Here is a 17,097-nt window from a genome sequence, read left to right on the forward strand (position 1 = left end):
ATGTCTTGGCACCATCGAGTGTGGATGTATGATAGGTTGAATCCAACAAAAGGGGGTATTAAACCTGAGTTTTATGACAAGGTTGAGGAGTTTATAGAAACGATTAGTAAGTTAGATGTTGTGAAGTCGGAAGGAAAGTGTAGATGCCCATGCGTTAAGTGTAGATGCACAAACTATAAAGAGCTGAACATTATTAAGATGCATTTGTGGGAAAAGGGGTTTATGCCAAATTATTGGATTTGGACAGAACATGGAGAGATTGATGACATAGGAATTAATCAGACGGGATTCAATAATTGTGGGGAAGGTGGTTCAGGAAGTGGTGCAAATGTGGAAGAATGTGATATGTATGACATTAGCTGGGAAGACAATTCCAAAAGGTATCATGAAATGGTTTTCGATTCTGCTGGTACAGAGGATCCTCATGTAGAGGCTAAAAACTTTTTTGATCTTCTTGAGGCAACTCAAAAGCCTTTGTGGGAAGGTGGAGTGCACTCTCAACTATCGATAGCTGTTAGAATACTATGCATTAAGGCCGAGGGAAACCAATTGTAGGAGTCATTTAAGCAATGGGCAACCTTAATTAGGGAAATTGCTCCTGAGGGTAGTGCCATACCTAGGGATTACTATGAGGCTAAGAAGTTAGTGCAAAAGCTTGGATTGAAGGCAATCAAAATAGATTGTTGCTCAAACAATTGCATGTTGTATTGAAAAGACAATGCTGTTCTAACTAGTTGCAAGTTTTGTGAAGCACCTAGATTCAAGCCTATTTCTGATGGTGGTTGTAAGTCCAAGAGAGTTCCTGTCAGACGGATGCACTACTTACCATTAATCCCTAGACTTCGAAGGCTTTATGCGTCAATGAGTTCAGCTCCGACATGACGTGGCACATCAAAAACCAACGTGATGATGGCGTGATGACCCATCCGTCACATGGGGAGGCATGGAAAAGCTTTGACCGTATCCACTCTAATTTTGCTTTGGAACCTAGAAATATTAGGTTAGGTCTTTGCTCTGATGGGTTTACCCCAAATATCCAATTTAGCAAGCCTTATTCTTGTTGGCCCGTAATTGTTATTCCATACAATCTACCTCCTGGGATGTGTATGAAAGATCCTTATTTGTTCTTGACTTGCTTAATACCTGGTCCTAATAACCCTAAAGCCAACATTGATGTATTCTTGGGACCCCTGATTGACGAATTAAATGAGTTGTGGAATCCTGGTATTTTGACATATGATATTGTAGAAAAGAAGAATTTTGTCTTAAAGGCAGCATTGATGTGGACTATCAATGATTTTCCGGCTTATGGGATGTTGTCTGGGTGGATGACACAAGGAAGATTGTCATGTCCTATTTTCATGGAGGATACCAAGTCTTTTACACTATCACATGGAGGCAAGGCATCATGGTTTGATTGTCATCGGAGGTTTTTGCCGATAGACCACCCTTATAGGCGCAATAAGAATGATTTTCGGAAGAATAAAATAGAAAGTGAAGAGGCTCCTACCAGATTAAGTGGTTTGGAGATTTGGCAAAGGGTTAAAGGACTTGGGAAGATATCAGATAATGAAAAGTGGATCAAATCACGAGAGTATGATATTACTCACAATTGGACTAAGCAAAGTGTGTTTTGGGAGTTACCTTATTGGAAGGATAACCTGGTTTGTCACTGTCTTGATGTAATGCACATAGAGAAGAATGTGCTTGATAACATAATGAATACTATTATGGACACTGATAGAACTAAAGACAATGAAAAGGCTAGGTTAGATCTGGCTGAACTGTGCAAGCGTCCAGATTCACATTTGCGGCATGTCGGTGATAATTGTTGGTCCAAACCTAAGGCAGCTTATACTTTAACTTCTGAACAGCAACAAGACATGTATAAGTGGGTGCAACAACTTAGATTTCCGGATGGTTACGCATTTAACCTTGCTAGATGTGTAAGTCTTTTCCAGGGGAGGTTTATTGGTTTGAAGAGCCATGATTGTCACATTTTTATGCAGTACTTGCTTCCAACTGCATTCAGAAAACTACCTACAAATATATGGAAGCCTCTTACCGAGTTAAGCCAGTTTTTCAAAGACTTGTGCTCAACCACCCTCAAAGTTCATGATTTAGAGGTTATGGAGCAGAATATTCCCATTATCCTTTGCAAGTTAGAAAGGATATTTCCCCTGGGATTCTTTAATGTGATGGAGCATTTGCCAATTCATCTAGCATATGAGGCACGTGTGTGTGGACCTGTCCAATATAGGTGGATGTATCCGTTTGAAAGGGTGATAGGAGCATTCAAGCGAACAGTGAAAAATAGAGCAAGGGTTGAAGGTTCGATTTGTGAGGCTTTCTTGGCAAAGGAGACTTCAAGTTTTGTTTCTTTCTACTTTGAACCACATATCTTATCGAGGCGAACCCGTGTGGGAAGAAATGATGACGGGGGAGACACAATTAAAGCTTCTTTATCAATATTTAATAGACCTGGTCGCAAGGTTGGAAAAGCTAAAGATCATTGGTTAGACGAACGGGACAAGGCTGCAGCTCATTTGCATATTCTACTCAATGAAAGCAAAGTTAGCCCTTTCTATATGTAAGTGTATAAATCTTTTATTAAATAGTTAATTACACTTGTTCTACTAACGAATTCCATAGCTTATCAACTCTAGTCCTACTTTCATCAAGATTTTGGAAAGAAACTTGTCCTGGAGAAAGCGATGACCAATTTTCCCCTTGGTTTGCATCATATGTAAGTGCATAGATTCGTATCATAGATGCATTACATAGTAATCACATATCTTTTATTAAATAGTTTGGTGCATGTTTTTAACTAGGTTCAAATTCAATGCAACAAAATTGTTGATCCTGGTTTGCAATCACTTTCTTGGGGTCCTTCAAACAAAGCAACAAGTTATCCAATTTATAAAGTAAATGGATATACATTTCATACTCTTGCAAGAACAAAAGGAAAAAAATCGATAACACCGGTGTGTATGTCAAAGGTGATGCAGGCAACGGGGAAAGTGATTGGTTTGGATTATTAGAAGATATACTCGAGCTTGAATACACTGGTGATGACTCTAATCGAGTTGTTTTGTTCAAATGTCAATGGTATGATCCAAGTCGTCCAAATGGAACACGTATTCATAATGACTACAAAATAACTGAAGTCAACCATAGCAAAAGATATCGCCATTATGATCCTTTCATTGTCGCCCAAAAAGCTAAACAAGTTTACTTCTTACCTTATCCTGGAAATTGCAAGTCTATGTGGCATGTTGTTGTAAACACTAAACCAAGAGGTCGAATTGAAACCAATCATGTACATGTAGATGAGGATGAGGATGAGAATAATGTAGCTTATCAAGTGGATGAGAGCAATCCTTCTAGGATTTCAGACACTGAGCCTCCTATTAGTCTTAAGTCTCCATTTGGAGAGGACCGCATTGTCGAATTGTCCATCGGCTCTAGTTCTGGAGCTAATAAAAATGAATATGATGATGTTGCAGACTTTGATGATGATATCGATTTTTAATAGGGTAACATTATTTTCTATCTTTCTCTCTAAATCTAAATATATAGTAGAGAATGCAGGTAACTGAAACATAAAAGCTGCAGGTTGAGTAAGGAAATAGCTTTTCAAACTTCCATGTTTAATTTAATTTAATTTAATTTTGTTTTGCTGCAGTATATATAGAACTTTCCATTTTCAAAATTTTAATGTTTCATCTCTCATTTACTTTCTGCAATATGGTTAAAAGAATTAAAATATTTTTCGTAATTTTTACATATTCTATAATCTGTTATACTACTGAATAAGTTAATAGTAAAAAGGGTAATTAAAATAAATTATTAGGTTTTATTATTGTAGAATTTGCAGTGATGCAAAGTTAGTAGATAGTCTTTTTGTTCTTTTATTTTTTATTTTTTGAATAATGGGTGGTTTAAATTGTTTACATTACAGAACGCTATATGGTAGTTGCTACTTTACTTAATTGTTGCTGATTTGCACTGAACAATGTTATATATAACATAATTTAGCTTGTGTTGATGGAATTGTTAGTGCAGCAGTTGATGGAATGCATGCTGGTTTCATCTTTAATATTATTTTAGCTTGTGTTGTTTTAATTTTGTCTTTAATATATATGTAGATCATGGCTCCTCGGGTCAAGGGTAAAGGTGTCAAGGATCATAGAGGTTCTCGAATCACCGCCGCAGCCGCTATTATCACCACCTCCACCTCTTCTGGGACTTCAGTTGTGCCAGATTTTCAGTCAGGACTACTTACCCAGCAACCGTATTTGATGGTGCTTAATCCAGGCTACACTGGTCTTCCTCCACCAACTTGGCCTACTCCAGGATGTATGGGCCCTCCACCAACTCTTAAATCGGATGAAGACTATGATGATGATGGGGATGAAGATGACACTGAGGACTATAGTTGATAATTTTAGTATGGTTAAACAATATACTGAGGATTATAGTTGATAATATACTTTGTTTATGTCTTGAATTATATTGACTTGTTTGTTTATAATACTTTTCTTTTAGCTTTATAATATGATGAATTTGTTTATTTTTTGTAATATTATAAATATTTGAATACTAATTAGATAAAAAATTGCAATTATTAAATTTATATTACTTTGTATAAAACAGGTTTATTTTACAATGAAAAAATCTAAAAAAAATTCCATTTTATCTTACCGACAGATTTACAGACGTATTTTCTGTCTGTATTCAGAGTTTGGAATGATATTCCAAGGCTCAAATTACCGACGGAAAATCCGTCGAAAAATCTGTCTATAATTATCGACGGAAAATCTGTCGGAAAATTCGTCTGTAATTACCGACGGAAAATCCGTCTGAAAATTCGTCGAAAAGTTCGTCGTCTTCAGGAAATTGTTGGAGAATTTACAGAGAAAAAATCCGTCGGTAACTGGTAAAAATCCGTCAGTAATTTTCCGACGGAAAAAAATTCGTCGGTAAATAATTTCTGACGAGACTTTTACAGAGGGACAAAATCCGTCGATAATTCCATCGGTAACCAAAAATCTGTCTGTAATATAGACCAAATCTGTCTGTAAATCTGTCTTTATTAAGTCATTTTCTAGTAGTGATTCAACGTAGCATCTTCACGAGATAACGAACATTTACCGTTACTTTCGCTTGATATTCTTGCATCTTAGCCATGACATATTATCATAACAACACCATTGTATAATAATAAATGAACCGAAAATTGTGCATTCTATAAATTTAGAAACTCCTGCATTCTATCTAAATTCAAATTCGTAAACAACACTGATTTTAACAAAGAATAATAAAATTTTCATTATCACTTTATTCAATTGCATTAGATTTCATTCCATTCCATTCAATTTGTCTTGAAAGTCAACCCAACCTTTAGGACAAATTGACAAATTGTTCATCGACAACACTCCTGGATTGCAAATGAACCGAAATATTATTATAACAATACCATTGTGTAAAATAAATGAACTAAAAATTGTGCATTCTATAAATTCAAAAAATTCTACATTCTATCTAAATTCAAATTCATAAACGATACTAATTTTGACAAAAAAGAATGAAATTATTCATTATTACTTTATTAAATTGCATTAGAATTCATTCTATTCTATTTAATTCAAAATTGTTGAAGAATGAAACTAGATAAAATTGAGAACGACCCAAACCTCGTCCAGTTGATTCGATTCAGAAGAATAATCCAAATCGCTTTCATTCAACAGATTTGAACTTGAATCATTCATTGTTTTGGAATACGCAAAATCTAAACGATTTTAATTACAATGTTCGATTTAAAAAAAAACAAATGTAGGTCGAAAATTTAAAGAGAAAGAGAATAAATCTGAGGAGAACACAAGGAAATCGAAGAAGAAAACGAAAATCTAAAAAAAAGAGACAATAATCAAATGAAAATACAGAAAAATCAGAAAAGAATGCAAGGTTTACGTTAAAGAGAAACGAACAAGGAGAGATTTACGTTAAAAGTCTGTTATAAATAATACGTAACTCTAAATCACTTAGTTGGACTTAATTAATAAAATCACTTGGATGCAAAATATTTCTGTAACCCAAAATAATTTTCTTCATCATATAATATTGTCTATTTTTTATTTTTTAAAGAAACATTGCCCATTTCTTTTGTTGACATTGAGTGCTAAACTTTCTCTCATTATATATGTTCAAGAGCACAAACAACGACGACTATGAAAAAAAATGTCACGAGAGTATTATAATATCTATTTTGATATCAACTATCGTCTAGCTACCATCAATTTGCTGTCATAACTACTTGAAAAGATTTATACCATTCCTCATTTATTTTCGTAGCTATCAAATCAATTGTTAATCAGATATATAGACAATATAAGAGGGTCACGTTAAAGATTAGAAAGTACATTAATTAATAGAATCAATGAAATACTGGCATGCATGGTAATCTCATCAATGAATATGTATATATGTTAATACTATCTAGCTAGAGCAAGCAACTTGCAACATAATTATATATAGTAATCAAGTTATCAACATCGTCGCTACAAATGGGCTTTGATTTGTTCGGGTGAAAGTGATGGAGGAAGGAACTTGTCCAATTCCAGAGATAGATATATAGATGCATAGATGAAATTGTGAAGCTCCAATATCGTCCCAAGATTCAATTCAATATTAATAATTCATTTCTATTTGACATATAAACCAGCTATGCTGATATAATATCTATATATACCAATCCGTTTCCAGAGTCACATGTATAGTTAGTTGAGGTAGGTCAAGAAAACCATAGAAATTAATGAAAATCAATTAAAGCAACTACGCATTGTTGACTAGGTAGTCGTCATCCAATATTAAATCAACTTTGAATTTTCATATCATCCTATGAATAAGATGATTCAAGAGATTAATTAAAACATGCAAGCAGCCACACTATAAGTATGTATAATTAAATTAAATTCCAAGCCACCAAACTAATAAGAAATTAAAAGTGCAGCTGTCAAACATAAAAGACCAGCTTCATCGATGAGGACTACAGAAGAATTATTGATCCTAAACAAAATAAAGCTCTCTTATCGCCGACACTGACAGAGATTATATAAAATCAGAAATGCTCCTTAGTTTCCATGTAATAATTATTACCATATTCCGCGCTAACATAATACCTAATCACCGTAAGATAGAATGCCAGTTCTACGGAGTATAATAATAACTATGTTTAAATATCGGTGAAAATTCAAATACTGTTGTTTTCATGTGAAGTATATATATAGTTGAGAATCATTAGATAATAATTTAGTTAAACATATTAAATTATCTAACGATTTTTAACTATTAACTTCAAAGAAAGACAACTGCACGTGAGTTTTTACCTGGATAACAGAATTCTTGTTCAGAAGTGTCTTAACGCCAGGGCGATTAAGTGAGAGAGCGAGGGTAGTTGTTGATGCAATCAAGCCAAGGGTTGTTCCTAGAAGGCTTGTTGATTCGGCGCATGGAGCGCCAAACAACGCTATTGCACTTAAATCCAGAACCAAAAGCAAGTTGCCAAACGCGGTCTCCTCTTCTAACCCTTTCCTTGGCCTCCAAGTAAGCAAGTTCATACCAAATGCTACTGCTGGAAGTGTTGCCGAAGCGGTGCAGCGTCATCCTTGATGCCTCCATGTTCTTGTCGCTGAGCTCCAGATTCCTCTGGAGCTCATCGAGGATGGGCTTGCTCGCCGCATGCACACAGAAGTGCTCGAAGGCGAGCTTGTAGTCCGGAATGTACGGCTTCTTCATTGACGGTGATGAGTTTCCACCGTCAGATTTGCCGCCAAACAAGTGCCTCCAGACCAAGGTTCCAAAGAATAGGAGCTGCTCGGAGAAGGGTAGCACCAAAGGCCCAAGTGTGGTGATGTTTGTTTTGAGAGCATCGCCACCGATTTCAATCAAGTCTTTGCTAATCTTGATCCCCTTGAATCTTTGTTCATCTTCCTCTTGGTACACACACCTGTATATTGAAAGGGAGAAGAAAAGTGAAAAATAAAAATTATGTTGATGGATTACTACCAAGCACAAGTTGATAATATAATAACAACTTGGCTACTTTCTTTATCATTATGTTGTCAATTTTGTTTTTTTTTTTTTTTTGGGGGGGGGGGGGGTCCTCTGAGGGTATATGCTTGGTTATTAATTAGACGGTTGAACAGTTGAACCCAAATGTCAACCCAAAATAACGAACCATTGATGATTTTGAAGCTAATTAAATATATACATAGAGAATATGCATAATATCCCGGGGTGTCTCTATTCGGAGGACCACAAGAAAGTTCCTTCTATCTCCTTTTTTTGTGGAATGTGGATTAGATTAAACAACAGATAGAAAAGTTCACCCAATAAATAAATGAATAGAGAAAAAGATAAGAATAAATTCAATATTATTAATAAAAATTTAATTAATATTAACTTGTATGTAAGATAAATATAAAAATAATTAATTATTTCAACTTGGTATTGATAATATAATATGCAAAGAATAAGATAATAATAATTTTTTTATATAAAATAGACATTTATGTTCAGTCACAAAGTTTGAAATTTGTGGAATCTGCCTACAGTTCTAACAATAGAATATCACTATTGTACATTCCTTCAACGGATCAACCTTCTTTCGCCTCTCTCTTAATAATTTATAATAACTAATAAGTTAGGTAATTAGGATTTCGATTTCAAAAAGCAGTTGCAATTATAAAAGTGGCTTAACCTACACGGAAAGCTAAGGAAATAGACTAGAAAACCCAGACAAGAAGAAGGTTTTGTTTTTTTGTTTTGGGGTTAAAAATGCTAACTGTCAAAGAGATCATAAATAGGCCAAACTGTCAAATCAATTTCTCTCGTTCATTTCCTTTCCCTGGTGTTTTTATACTTATATAAGGGCCTGAGAAAAACAAAGTTGATGCAATAAACTAATGACTAATCTTCATTTTCAAAACGATGATATTAACAAAGAATACATCATTATGTGTCATCTATGTCAGTTAAACAATAAAGTTTAAATAGTACGAAAAGAAAAAAAAATGGTTTGTTGATATTATAAAAAAAAATTATAATCATTTAATGCATTTAAATAGATAATTTAATTTTAATATAAAATTTGAAAATAAAATAATTAATTAATCAAAAAAGTTATTATTCATATAAAAAATATTTTTATGCAAATTATATTATATCAACTATCAAATAATTTAGTCAACAATTATATCTGTATAAGTTATATCTTAAAATATAAATTATATATTAAAATATATATTAAAAATAAATTAAATAATATATATATAAAAATTAATTTTTTATGTATTTATAATTAAATTATATCAAATTATTTAATAATTTATGTCCGTAATTTTTTTAAATAAACTTTTCTCATTAATAAATTCTATTCTTCTTTCTCATGTTTCTTCTTTTAGAATTGAAAAAACAAACCTGAAGCTGCGGTCATCGGCACCCTTGTGCGTGCGAACAATATGCTCAAGACGATACTTGGCACGGCTATAGTCGCGGCGGCGATTGGAGAGCAAGGTGGCGGAGCAACCCATACGAAAGAAGCAGTTGGGAAGAAGCATGGACCTCTCTTTTCCCTGGTACCAATTAAAGCCTACCATCTCAGTGCTGACAACAACCGCGTAGTTATTAGGGTTTGACTGAAGAATATCCCTGGCCAAATCGACCGCTATGATCCCAGCACTGCACCCCATTCCTCCAAGATTGTAGCTCAGAATGTTGCCCCTCATCTTGTAATGGTTTATGATCATTGCTGATAGCGATGGCGTAGGGTTGAAGATGCTGCAGTTCACCACAAGGATTCCTACGTCCTTTGGCCGCACCCTCGTCTTCTCGAAGAGCTCGTCGAGTGCTCCGAACATGACCGTCGACGCCTCGGCTCTGCCTTCTTTCATGGTGGCCGTGTTCTCGTTGGAGGCTATCACTGCTTTGGGGATGTATGTCTCGTCGCCTATGCCTGAAGACATTAGGATCCTCTTTTGAAACTCCAAGCTCCCTTCATCAAACTTGCCTGATTTTCTTGCTAGCTCAATGAACTGCTCCTTTGACACCTTCACACACATTATTCATGCAATTTTTTATTACAATTTCTTAGATTTTAATGTCTGAAAATCTATGTTTAAAATCAATAGTAGAGTGATAAGTAGTCAATATAAGAATTAATCACCTAGATTTGTTTATATTTTCTTACCATTCAAACTATGGCACAAATAAAAATAGAGGTGTAGTAGGAGGCAACAGATTTTGTGATTTGTAACTATCAATTAGTTATTAATAATATTTTTAATAGTGTGAGATTTCATCTAATAATGGAGAACTATTAATTTTTTTTGCTGGTTAAGTGTTAACTAGATTTTGATAAAAGTAATCGCCCTAGTCTTTTTCATAAAAATATACATTTTATCTTTATTTCTTTTTTCAGCATCTGATCTTTATGTCTTAGTATATCTTGAGATAATTATACTAATCAAACAAATTTCAAAAGAAATAGGTAAGACCTTAATATTTATTCCAAATGCAGACTTTTATTTTATGTTCAAATATTAACTGATTTCCATAGTACTTTATTAGAATTTTGCAAACAAATATTAAATGTAAAAGTGTTATAATGATACAAATAACTATAAAAATATTATTTAACAACCATGGTGGGTGTACGTGAAGATTGGAGAAATAAAGGTACCTTGAGGTGATCTTGAGGTTGGTAGCATGCAAAATCAACGAGGTAAATGGGGCGAGGCCTGGACATGAAGTAAACAGAGAGCGTGAAAACAAAGACGGCAAAAGAAGCCAAGACGGTAGCAAGGTCATAACGCGCATCTTCCCAAAGCTTCTTCCACAGATCCTCTTTGCTCAGACTACCAACCTCAGCACTGAACACCACAAGCAGCACCGGTATCGTCACCAAGTAAATGCCATGGTTTATCAGGTAATGGTACCCCAATTTCACGTACTTGAGGTTCACCGATTGAAGAAAATCCGGTAACCGCCGACGAACCCTAACCGAGAACGTTAACGAACCCGCGTTCGGTCCAGATGACTCAATCCCACGGTTCACTATCTCCGTTGAGAACAGATCTCGTTCGTTATTAGCCATGCCACAAGATCAAGATCAAGATCAAGATCACAATGTATTATAATATGAGTGTGTGATGGATGCCTCAAACTTAATCTATATATGTATTTATACTACTTTAGATTAGTGTTATTTCTAAGTAGTGGTATAGTACAAGATAGTGGGTGAAAACGAGTAAATGCTAGCACCTAATTGATGTGTGTGTAGTTGAGACTTTTCAACGGCCTTTAATTTCTTCATTTAATATCAGTGGGTGCATGAGTTCAATTCGTTGTGTAATATGTACTAGTAACTCTCTTTACCTTTTTTCTTGTCTCTCCGTTCTTGTGTTTTTAAAGATCAAAAAATATATAAAAAGTTTGTGAACATTGGATGATCCAGTTGGTTTTTCTCTTGTGAACAATCAATGTCACATCCAACGGCCCACCAGCTGCTCTAATGCATACAGTTGGTACAGTTTAGGTTCAATCTCTTATGAGTTTCCATCTTTATCCTTTGAAACCCTTATCATCCCAGGCCATTTCTTCTTCAAGTGCTGTGTCACAATTAAATTCTGCCATGTTATATTAGACACCTTTATTATTGTTACAGCTTTTACATCTGCCGTGGAGATTATTTCCTCTTAACTTTTACCACAAGTTTTGACTCTTCCACAATAAATAATTATCATATATTATTTAAGCCAGCAAATATTTTTTTTTCAATAACTAAAACCATGAGAAATAAGGAGTAGGCGTGTATATATGTATGGTTATAATGGTGGTAATCCAGTGCGATACAATAATGAAACCAGAAAAATAGCGATGTGATGGTTAAGGGTTTAGATTGAAATTAGCCACTAATAAAAATAAGGATAATGACATTCCCTGGATATTTCATTGCAAGAAGATGCTTAATTTGAAGCAGATTTAAAAAGAGATATTTATTTAGAAAAGCTAGGTCACAAAGCTTTATTTCAGCTCAAATAATTAAGCCTATAGCAGACCTACCACGACATATATAGATCAAGCCATTCAAATCTGGAAATGGACTATAAAATCAAGAATACTCCATGCTAGTATGCAGACGAGAATCACATGTGAAAACTGAAAAGGTTGTTTCTGTGCATTAGCAATCTACCCACTTTGAACAAGATTATATGATTGCAAACCGCATAACCCGAATTCTTGTCTAATTCATGAGCATAAAAAATTACTTGTACCAAGGGATAAGATGACCTTTTCATATTAAAATTTCACAACTTTACCAACAGTTAATTTTCAATATTGAGGCTAAAAGAACTAACAGACAGAGCACATAAAGGAATCACAATAAGTGTGAACAGCGACTTCCCGTAACAAATTGAATCAATAAGTGCTCAAAGCAACCAAGCCATTAGCCATCAAATCATGAATTTAATAATACATTTGCGAATTACTTTTTTTCCTTTTAGACAGTCCATTCTTGCGGATTACTTGTTAGTTGAAGTGACAAATCATAATACCTCTTGATATGTTGTACCCGAGTTTAGACTAGGTTTAGCCTAATTAGTGTGGTATGAGTTTCATTGTATGTCAAAAAGAAAAAGGAAATTATATATATATTTTTTTGTAAAGAAAAGGAAATATAAATTTTTCATGGAGGGTATTTTTTTGGACATTGGATAAGGAGGTGTAATTCTTTAATATTGGAAGCTAGTAAACTACGGTATTTTGCAAAATTTTGAAAATTGTAAAATTCGCAAAGAGCAAATTGTCAGAGCAGATTTTTTTTGTTATAACAGCAATTGGCGAAAGTAGATTGCTTTTTAAATATTTATAAAGACAATATACAAAGAGTTTATTGTATTATTTTAATATTAAAATCATAATACATGAATCAGACTGCATATTATCAATGCAATAAGTATTTTACATATTGTGTTTGCCCAAAATGACACCTCTAGAACGCTGTAAAACACCAATTTCTGTAATATACAAAGAGTTTATTGTATTATTTTAATATTAAAATCATAATACATGAATCAGACTGCATATTATCAATGCAATAAGTATTTTACATATTGTGTTTGCCCAAAATGACACCTCTAGAACGCTGTAAAACACCAATTTCTGTAATATCAGCGTAAAACTCTATTCACTTTTCAATATTAAAATAAAAAATCCTCTCATGGACAAAGATGAGACTAAGAGGGTTACAATTTAGGCCCAGAATGTGTCTTCAGTCCAAACTACTAACAAAAAAAAAGCCAAGAATACGTCACATATTCTAAGAAGTTGCAGCAAACACTATTTTTAATTTTGAGAGTAGACTTTCACCAAAACAAAAAAAATAAATAAAACCTTTTTAAGAGTAGACATGGAAGGTGCGATCCTAAATTAGGAAATACAGTGCATTATACGCTCATTTGCTTTTGGGTAAACATTGAAGCTTCTTGCATAGACTCTCTCCCTGATAGTGACATACATTAAGAAAGGGACCAACATTAATTATAAAGTTGATAGGAGATAATGATCAAGGTTATTAAAGCCAACCTGCCAAAGTAGAACAGAAGTCTCTAGCTATGCCAATATGATTTTTGTGAAAAAGAATGCAGATAAGAAAACAGCTCTCCTAAGGAGTTGAAGAATAACTAGAGAAACCAACTAGTACCATTCTGCATAGTTTCATGAATGATCAACATCTGACAACTCAAAATTGACCCACCAAAAACCAGCAAAAATTTGACTCAAACTTATTATCACTGCTTAGCTGGGTATTTTTAGACTAGTTAAGATGTTTGTGACAACTAGAATATGAGTGGATATGGTGAATCCTCAAGGCAATGAACAATAATAAATGTTCCCTTTTATAGTATTATGTTTTCTGTCACCACACTATTCCAGTCAATGCACAGTTTCCTTTGAAAAATCAAATACATGTGTGGGAAAAAAAATGAAACTACCATCGAGCAATCAAGAAACTTGTCTCCTCAAATGTGATTGACTCAATGATATCCTCTAACCCTCAAATCGCTTATCTGCATTGCTTCAATATATGATTGGATGTTGCATACCTAGATAAATTTTACACAAGGTCAAAATGTTTTGAGAGCTTTAACCAGATAAGGCTGAGGATTAGGGATCGTTGATAAAGACAGGATCAATGCGTTGTGATAATCAATATCCCAGCTTAAACAGATTCAATCTCCTTTTGCAGAAAAGTAGCATCTGTTCATTGATTGAAGCACACCAATCAACCATGAACCACTTTACTTTTGGCCTTTCACGTAGGACCACAAGGTGTTTGTCTAAGCCATGCTACAGCATTGACTAGCCATGATCATAAATTGTTTCCAGCGGGTTCTGAAACAAGGTTTAATTTGTCCAGCTATATTCTCATTATCACTTGCACCTTCTTCAGATGGGCTTCATTTAAGCATCTATCAAAGAAACGAAAACAAGGACAATATTAGAGCTTAGCAACCTAACATGTTTATACTTAAATAAGTATAGAGGGTATCACAGGCCAAACTAACTTAAAAAATTTGTACCTACTATCACTAATTATTTTTCTAAAATAAAGCAGAAAATTTGACTTAAGACACAAGATATAAATGTGCTTGAAAAAATTGGATCATGTGGAATTACTTACCAGCCAATCAAAATGGAAAAACAGTACTTCAAAAAATCGGTGTGTGATGTTTACATCTGCACATTCTCTCAACCTCAAGAATTCTTAAAATTTCGATATTCACAGGCAATCTCTTCAACATCCATCTCAGAATTGTCCACAAGTAAAGGATCCTCATAATCCACGGAACCATGTTGCTCAAGCTGCACGTCCAAGTCCTCTACTTCCGAATCACTCTGCATCAAGCCAATATCGCATTCTACTTCTACATCCGACATGTCGCTGAGTATCTCAAACTTCTTCTTCCTCCCTCTATTACCAACAAGCCTCATGACTTTTTCCCTCCATAGGACCAAGGGGCATTTTTCAATCAGCTCCGCACCTTCATATGCTTCATTCAAGAACACACTAAACCTCTTCCCCCGCTCAGAGACATAGAAGATGCCAATGTGCTTCAGAAGAATCCTCATGAGCTTCTGAGGCATCACTATCTCCCAACGGAAATGAGTGAGGTGGTCAGTGACCAGTCTCTTTTCAATGGTGAAACTAAGAATCTCATGCATAACAGCAACAGCCCTCTTATCAAATTCAAGAGAACCAGCCTTGAGACCTCTTGCATCAGCATAAGGAGACAAATAAGCCCTCTTTTGAAAATCTTGAATCTTTTCACTATAACGATACACCCTTTTATAATTTGAAGGGAATTTCAAAGGGAATGGAAGTGACAGCATACCAGGGATATGCAAATTGGTAGTAGTGGATTCAGTTACACCTGTAACCTTCTTCTGTAATTCCGTTATTGCCCAATTAGGATTCCAATTCACAAGCTCCAAGCACTCAACTTGATTAATGCCATCAAAGGACTTCACAACCCTAAAATGCTGCGGATATTGGTGCACCCAATTAGCCCTAAAATCCATAGGCAACCCAAAATCCCTTCTGAAATGAGCAATCTTCTCTAATGGGAGACGCTTATCCACCGACATCATCAGCAACCTCGTAACGTGTTCCGCAGCCTTATCGGAATGCTGCTCAAGAACTCTCCGTTCTTCCTGCAACAATTCCTCGGCTCTCTCCGTCAAGCCGCACCACAGCACCCCCTTGCGATCCTTGTAGAGTTCAAAGAGCTTTGGCGTCTTTCGAATGAAATCAGAGATTCTGTGTGGCTTTGGGAGATTGATCTGCTTACGATAGTTTTCAAGGGATCTAACAGGGATAATCATCTCGGACTGTTGCTTCAGAAGCTCGATTAAGAAGAGGATTTTGGAGAGTATCTTCCACTTCTCGGTTGCGACCTCAAGATCGTTAACCCTCTTCTGCTTACTCCTGTCTTGAACCCTCTTGCTGGTCGTCATCCATCGACGGAAAAGAATTGAAGCTCCGATGAGCTTCCTCGCTGAGGGGTTTATCGGATCTTTCAGCATTTGAGGGAACTTGTACAATTATATATCACACTCAAGTCATAAAAAATTCAGCACTTTGAACGTAGTTCAAGCCAACTGAAATTTTCAGTCATAATGTCACCAAATCAGTATAAATACATTCTAGTACCACCAAATATTCCAGTATCAAGTATCAAATAAATAATGTTCAATCTTTTTTATATCAATAGATTGATCCAATCTAACAAACGCAAAAGAATAATTACATTGCAAAAGAAAATCAGTGTAGCTCAGTAATAAACTCACATAGCACGGAGGCAGCGACATAGAGAACTGAGAAGAATAGAGAACAACAGCAGCAGGATAGCAAATCAGCGGTAGCATAGAGCAGCGGCAACAGTACAGCGGCGCTCCGAGGCAGCAGTGCGGCGGCGAGAGAAAGCCGTGACGGTGAGAGTAGACTCGTCACTCTTGCATGCAAAGTGTTTGTAGAAATGTTTCTTACAACTTTTCTTTCTTTTTTTTAAAAAATAAAATAAAATAAAATTGGTCAAGGTTGCTTAGAAGTTAGAACCCTTTTGTTTTTGACAGAGTTGCTTAGAACTTTAGAAGGCAGGAGGTTGTGCGGTTATGCAAAAAACAGTAGCATTTGGATTTTGGACCCAAATTAAATTGTTTTTATTCGCTTATCCTACGCCGCTGTCTGCTACTTGGGCTTAGATTAATTCAATCAAACAGCATGGGCAAAAATATAGAAACGAGGCTGTATTCTTGTATAGCATGCAAGTTTAGCAATTAGCATACTATACTTTTTCTTAGAGAAAAGAAAAAGGGTAACAGTTTTTTTTTATTTTAATCGTGCGACCGGATTATCGGATCACCGATCCAACCAATTGATCTAGCCGTAATTAAATAAAAATAAAATTAAAATAAAAAATTAAAGTTTAAATTTTCTTTTTTTTTTTTTACCAAAATATGAAGACTCGAACC

The 17,097-nt window shown here is 34.9% G+C and overlaps 3 protein-coding genes and 1 pseudogene across 3 annotated transcripts; 2 read left to right on the top strand and 2 right to left on the bottom strand.

Moving 5' to 3' along the window:
* On the top strand, positions 1–1,686 carry LOC148581604 (uncharacterized; annotated as a pseudogene).
* On the top strand, positions 1,686–3,532 carry LOC148581605 (uncharacterized). Its single transcript, XM_088492782.1, has 2 exons — positions 1,686–2,573; positions 2,957–3,532. Exons 1-2 carry the CDS (start codon positions 1,686–1,688, stop codon positions 3,530–3,532), a joined length of 1,464 nt encoding a protein of 487 aa, XP_088348908.1.
* A 3,337-nt stretch (positions 3,533–6,869) lies between these two features.
* KCS10 (3-ketoacyl-CoA synthase 10) lies at positions 6,870–11,444 on the bottom strand. Its single transcript, XM_016324786.2, has 3 exons — positions 10,742–11,444; positions 9,481–10,109; positions 6,870–8,008 (listed from the first exon to the last, which is right to left on the bottom strand). The coding sequence occupies exons 1-3, from the start codon at positions 11,153–11,155 to the stop codon at positions 7,435–7,437; spliced, it is 1,617 nt and encodes a 538-aa protein (XP_016180272.1). The 5' UTR covers positions 11,156–11,444; the 3' UTR covers positions 6,870–7,434.
* A 2,494-nt stretch (positions 11,445–13,938) lies between these two features.
* Positions 13,939–16,852, bottom strand: LOC107622767 (protein WHAT'S THIS FACTOR 1, chloroplastic-like). The gene is made up of 3 exons (XM_016324787.3): positions 16,414–16,852; positions 14,747–16,224; positions 13,939–14,534 (listed from the first exon to the last, which is right to left on the bottom strand). The coding sequence occupies exon 2, from the start codon at positions 16,147–16,149 to the stop codon at positions 14,821–14,823; it is 1,329 nt and encodes a 442-aa protein (XP_016180273.1). The 5' UTR covers positions 16,150–16,224; positions 16,414–16,852; the 3' UTR covers positions 13,939–14,534; positions 14,747–14,820.
* Between the last annotated feature and the right edge of the window lie 245 nt (positions 16,853–17,097).

The sequence above is a fragment of the Arachis ipaensis genome, chromosome B10, assembly GCF_059453495.1.
Source record: "Arachis ipaensis isolate K30076 ecotype BB chromosome B10, ASM5945349v1, whole genome shotgun sequence".
NCBI classification, from domain to species: domain Eukaryota; kingdom Viridiplantae; phylum Streptophyta; class Magnoliopsida; order Fabales; family Fabaceae; genus Arachis; species Arachis ipaensis.